General features: G+C 31.2%; 1 protein-coding gene across 1 annotated transcript; it reads left to right on the top strand.

The window, feature by feature from the left end:
* The first annotated feature begins 2,342 nt into the window (after positions 1-2,342).
* Positions 2,343-2,842, top strand: LOC118761587. Its single transcript, XM_036499638.1, has 3 exons — positions 2,343-2,484; positions 2,516-2,613; positions 2,644-2,842. The coding sequence occupies exons 1-3, from the start codon at positions 2,343-2,345 to the stop codon at positions 2,788-2,790; spliced, it is 387 nt and encodes a 128-aa protein (XP_036355531.1). The 3' UTR covers positions 2,791-2,842.
* The last annotated feature ends 3,631 nt before the right edge of the window (positions 2,843-6,473 follow it).

Below are 6,473 nucleotides of genomic sequence, written 5' to 3'. Positions count from 1 at the left end.
CAAAGAAACTTTAAAGAAAGTTATATCAGTAGAAATCATTATACACTAGGTGCAAAAAAAAACCGTTTTTAAATACGGCATATTTTGCAAAGATAACCGTGATTTTTCTTTGTCGATATCGAAAGGGATCATTAAATTAACCCTAAATCAATTTTGTTATATTTTTTTGTATTGTGTTATATGTCTAAATTAAAAATTTTAATTACACGAGCGCAATAAAAAACCGTTTATTCTGGTGAGTGTGAGATTTTTTACTTTTTTTAGAATTTTAACCCTCGATAAAATTACGAATGCTTGATGTAATAACAAAAGGAAAGATTCTAAGCTTGAATGCGTTAAATTGGACCACTAAAAAAATATCTGACGAGCTTAATATCCCGCGATCAACTATCGCTGACTTCATCCGAAAATTCATTAAATATGGTACGACTGAAAGAATGAAAGGTTCGGGGAGACCAAAAATTCTTAATAAGGACGATATCCTTATTTTACTCAAACTGGTTAAAGAGGACCCCCTAAAAAAAGCTGATTGCCTAAGGAATGATCTCCGTAAAATAACCGGAAAAACAGTCGGTAAAAGATCCATCGCAAATTATTTAAGAAGGGAGCAAATATATGCTCGTGTATGTAGAAAAAACCATTATTGAACAAAATAAATAGTGAAAAACACTATAACATGGCAAAGCATTTCATTACTGTGCCAAACACTGAATGGATGAGGACAATTTTTAGTGACGAATGCAGTTTCGAAGTTTTTAATATTAAAAAACGGCAATATTGTTATCGGAAAAACAATACAGGCCTTCAAAAAAGCAACCTTTCGCCTACTGTAAAATTTGGTGGGGGGAAAGTTATGGTCCGGGGCTGTTTTTCCTATTACGGAATGGGCTCGCTTGCTTTTATACACGGGAATATGAATTCCGCACTTTATATCAACACACTATGTAACCATTTATGGGAATCTGCAAAAAAATGGAGCTTAGTGACTTTATTTTCCAACAAGACATGGCAACATGTCATACTTCCAAGATGACTATGCGATTTTTTCAAGAAAAGAAAGTAAACCTTTTACCATGGGCACCTCAATCACCGGATTTAAATCCGATCGAACATATATGGGCTCATATGAAGAGGGAATTAAACACCTTTCATCCAAAGAATGTTTCGGAATTGAAAGAAAAAATCGAAAATATTTGGAACGAAATACCGATTAGTTTTATAAAAAAATTAATCGAAAGCATGCCGAATAGAGCACAAAAGCTTTTTAAGGCAAAAGGGGACCATATTGAATACTAACTTTAAATAATCAAAAATAAAACGGTTTTTTATTGCGTTTGATTTTTTGTTAGTTATAATTTGTTAAGTAAAAATGATTACAAGTTCAAATATAAAAATAAAACTAGTGTTAAAAAATAATAAATTATTCAATTCTTTAATAAAAACAATATAGTTGCATAGTAAATTTTTGATATTTTGAAAAAACGGTTTTTTTTGCACCTAGTGTATGACGGAATTGTAAAATGCCAATAAACTAAGCAACTAGTTTTTACAATTAATGCGCTGGAAGATGACATTTTTCAGTTTGCTCCAAAGATATTAAGGGAATTTTATATCTTCAGAAAGTTAACGATGGGTCGATTAATTCAATGGTAAAATTATTTTCCGAATTAAATTTAAAATAAACATCTTTTTGGTTTTAAACTAACAATTTTGTTGATGTTTATTTAAAAAATTTGAAAAATATCTTATAAGCAAAACTATCCTAATTTATATAAAAAATTCGGAAGAAAACTTCACGCTTTGAAAATCGCATCTTTTGGTTTCTTAACATCAATATCATTTTTTATTTGACCGAATAATTTTCTTTTCCAAAGTTTTAAGTTCTTCTGAAAGGCGAATAAATTTTCTTTTGAAAGATGAATAAAAAAAACAAAATTAAAAGAGCCTATTTAAAACTTAAAGAACCACCAAAGCTCGCGAGCCATCTTTAGCGGACCCCTGGACTTAGTCAATATCGACATCATCATTTCTATTTTTAAAAGCTGTTTTAATATAAATCATAAATAAAAATTGTAATGACTGTCCCGAAACAAGCTGGGTACTCAAAAGTATTTCTTTTGTAATTTTTGGGAGCACTTATCTAGCAATCCTTTAGCTAGTGGCTTTATTTTTTAGTTAAATTGATTAATTATCATTTTTCTTGCGATAACTGTAATGAAATTTTTAAAATTTCTCTAAATAAATTAATTTAATATTTTTTAAAAACTAAATTATAGAATCAAAATTAACAACATTTTTTTAAAAACATCTGTTTGTGTACAGTTCTTGTTTTCAAGTTCCTCATGATGAAATGGATTTCTCGAAAATTAAAATCATATTTTAATGTAACGAACAGAGCAATTCAATATATTGATAAATCTCCTGCTTTTCATCGCCCGCAGCGGAATAAAAAAACACTCGAGTTGATAGCTCAACGTGAAAAAAGTCAGTTCAAAAATATATTTAATTTTAAAAGTAAATAATTTGTGGTACAAAGAGAATGATTCAGAAACTCTGGATCTTATTCAAAAGATTAAAACTTTCGCAATATCAGCTGAAACGTTAAATAAAAATGTACTTTAAAGAAAACTTTAAAATTCATAGAAAATTGTCAATGTCGATGTCAATCATGAAAACCCTGCCAAAGTTCCAGATGGACGTCTTTCTGTAATAATGCTTGCAGATTTGTTGAATGATTTTAAAAAGGAATACCCCAATGTTGATTTCGAGGTATTTTTATATACATTGTAACTGAGTAGAAATTGTCGAAAAAATATAATGTTTCTCAGTCCTTAGTTCGTGATGTATGCCATTCAGTTTCTCTATTCCAAACTGAAAATGAACAAAATATAGTAAATGATAATACAAATTAAACACCTATTCTTAAATTTATTTGCAATTAAAGATTTTTTGGGAAATAAAAAATCACCTCATATCATTATTATCGGTGATCTAAGACAAAACACTTGTTGAGTTAAAGATTTTTTAACAGTGTTTATTCTAAAAAAGGGGAGGCCAAATTATGGTTGTATTTTATTCTACCCGCTAAACATTTTGACTTAATTAACAAGTATTACAAGTCGCATTGTACCGTATTTAGTTTTTAGTAAAGAAATAAAATTAATGATTTATTTTAAAAAGTAAAGAAATATCAGTTTTTAAGAGAATAATTTAAAAGACACTTAAATACGAACCATGCTGAAAGAAATAGAAACTATAAAATAATCTAAAAATAATAAAATGTGTTGAGATGATAAAAAATCTAATTAGATAACAGTCAGCTATTTTAAGAACATAACTAGGGCAACCAAAAGTCATATAATGCTTATCACAAAATAAAGTCATTTTGTGTTTGTTTATATTAATTAAATATTTTAATTATATTTTTTAACTATTTAAACACTTATTAATAGGTCATATAAGTCATCTTAATAATAAAATGGTATGGTGTGTGTCTGTCTGTCTGTCTGTGTGTCTGTCTGTCTGTGCACACCCACATCAAATTGTTACAAACCAGATCAAATTGTCAAAAACTTCCCTTTTGTAGTTATTCGATAATGAGGCACAATAAAAGGTTGATATCCTCTAAGAACCTTCCTGTCAAAAAATTTTAATAAGAAAGAATATCCTCGATGATGAGGTCCCCCAAAACCTTCAAGTCAATTTTCTGCGTTTTTGTTAAAATGACCAACAAGAAAGTCCTCGACTCACATGATGTGGTCCCCCAAAACCTTCAAGCCAAAAAATTAAAAAAAATTATTTTCTGCGTTTTTGTTAAATGAACAACAAGAAAGTCCTCGACTCACATGATGTGGTCCCCCAAAACCTTCAAGCCAAAAAATTAAAAAAAATTATTTTCTGCGTTTTTGTTAAAATGAACAACAAGAAAGTCCTCGACTCACATGATGTGGTCCCCCAAAACCTTCAAGCCAAAAAATTAAAAAAAATTATTTTCTGCGTTTTTGTTAAAATGAACAACAAGAAAGTCCTCGACTCACATGATGTGGTCCCCCAAAACCTTCAAGCCAAAAAATTAAAAAAAATTATTTTCTGCGTTTTTGTTAAAATGAACAACAAGAAAGTCCTCGACTCACATGATGTGGTCCCCCAAAACCTTCAAGCCAAAAATTTAAAAAAAAATTATTTTCTGCGTTTTTGTTAAATGAACAACAAGAAAGTCCTCGACTCACATGATGTGTTTCCCAAAACCTTCAAGCCAAAAAATTAAAAAAAAATATTTTCTGCGTTTTTGTTAAAATGAACGACAAGAAAGTCCTCGACTCACATGATGAGGTCCTCCACAACCTTCAAGCCTCGTGAGGCCATTAATTAGCTTAGCTATCTTTTTTCGATGACATAAATTCTTTTTTGTTAAATTTTCGTTAAAAAAATAAAATAAACTCTAATTGTTATCGACCATGAATAGACTGTGCAATTATCAGATTTTGAAAACCACTAAAAAGGAAAAAGCAAAAATTATTAGAGATTTACATAATTGATTCTTTTTAACTGCCGAAACTGACAAATTCGATTATGCTACTGTTTAGATTTCTTAAAAGATAGAGGCAAATAAAATTTAAATTAGTCATGTAAATTTCAATTTGCCTATATTTAAATCTCCTTGATTTAACAGGCTTTAATTTTTTTCCTTATAATACTACAAAGATGAAGCTGATTATCATTTTCTTTACCGAAACAGACAAGTTCGATTATGCTAAAGTTTCAATTCCTTTAAACATAGAGGCAATTAAGTATAATGGCTTTGATTGGATAATACACTTTACATAAATTTCACTAAATAAATTTACGTAGAAAATTTAATATAAATTACTGATTCGCGTTTACAAAATCATAAGAATGTCCTATAAAGAGAGATCTGAGAATGTTAACAAACAAGAGAATATGAACCATATAACAAAAAAAGAGAAACGAGGGAAGATGTGCTTAAATGGTGAGGGAACTTAGACAACAGCTGAACAAGGTCAGGACTGCTGTTAGACTCAACTACGGGTAATAGAATTATGCATTCTAGGTTAATTGTTTGGGATGAATGTACGATGGCTCATAAAGGCGCATTCAAGCAGTTGACCGAACATATAGAGATATCAAGAATTGTAGCGACCATTTGTTTGGGGGAGCATTAGTTGTATTGGCAGGTGATTTTAGACAGACGCTGCCAATTATTCAAAGAGGGACGCTGCGGATGAATTGAATGCCTGCCTCAAATCGTCATATTTGTGGACACACGTGAAAAAGGTAAGCTTAGATGTAAATGTACATGCACATTTACAAGGCGTTAATAGCATATTCCCACAAATCCTTCTAGATATTGGAAATGGGGCAATCACTTCAGAAATGCACGACCAGAAAATTAGGCTACCGAAGAATTATGTATTTTCGTAGAAACAGCAGAAGAATTATTGAATGCCGTCTATTCCGAACTATCTGAACACTACGTGAATTTCGAGTGGCTGCGTGAACGAGCTATATTAGCTCCACTTAATGATGAGGTACTTAATATAAATTTAGATTTATTAATGAAAATCCCTGGCAGAGAAAGAATATATAAATCGGTCGACGTTATTATGGACCATGAAAGGGCCTGCGATAGATTTAAGAGACTACAATTTCCGCTGAGATAAGTTTTGCTATGACAATAAACAAGGCCCAGGGACAGTCTTTAAAAATAGTAGGCTTATTTTTAGAGAACGAGTGCTTTTCACATGGCCAGCTGTATGTGGGGTGCTCAAGGGTAGGTAGAAGAGAAATTTATTTATATTTGCCAAGGATGGACGGACTGCAAACATCGTTTATCCACAGGCCTTAGAATAAGGTTATATCAAAGCAGGTCGCATTTATATATCTACAAAATTTATAGTTATTAAGGAAACTGCGAGCGTAGCGAGCAGGGCCTCCGCAGGAGCTAGCTCGCAGTGAGCGAAGCGAACTGCTGAGCTAGTATTCAATAATCTTAATAATAAAATGGTATGGTGTGTGTGTGTGTGTCTGTCTGTCTGTGGTGCACACCAACTTCAAATTGGCAATACGATGTCCTCGACTTACATGATGAGGTCCTTAAAACCCCCCCCAAAAAAATTAAAAAAAAATTTTCTGCATTTTGGTTAAAATGAACAACTACAATGTCCTCGACTTACATGATGAAGTCCTTAAAACCTTCCCCCCAAAAAAATTAAAAAAAAATTTTCTGCATTTTGGTTAAAATGAACAACTACAATGTCCTCGACTTACATGATGAAGTCCTTAAAACCTTCCCCCCAAAAAAATTAAAAAAAAATTTTCTGCATTTTGGTTAAAATGAACAACTACAATGTCCTCGACTTACATGATAAAGTCCTTAAAACCTCCCCCCCAAAAAAATTAAAAAAAAAATTTTCTGCATTTTGGTTAAAATGAACAACTACAATGTCCTCGAC

Source organism: Octopus sinensis, unplaced genomic scaffold, assembly GCF_006345805.1.
Source record: "Octopus sinensis unplaced genomic scaffold, ASM634580v1 Contig15464, whole genome shotgun sequence".
NCBI lineage: Eukaryota > Metazoa > Mollusca > Cephalopoda > Octopoda > Octopodidae > Octopus > Octopus sinensis.
This window is presented reverse-complemented; position numbering and strand designations above follow the sequence as displayed.

Excerpts from the sequence above, each read along its gene's own strand:
- LOC118761587 (XM_036499638.1), top strand. The coding sequence starts at position 2,343 with ATGATGAAATGGATTTCTCGAAAATTAAAATCATATTTTAATGTAACG. Across the intron at positions 2,485-2,515 it reads GATAGCTCAACGTGAAAAAA|TAAATAATTTGTGGTACAAA; the intron begins GTCAGTTCAAAA and ends TAATTTTAAAAG. Across the intron at positions 2,614-2,643 it reads CTGAAACGTTAAATAAAAAT|AAAATTGTCAATGTCGATGT; the intron begins GTACTTTAAAGA and ends TAAAATTCATAG.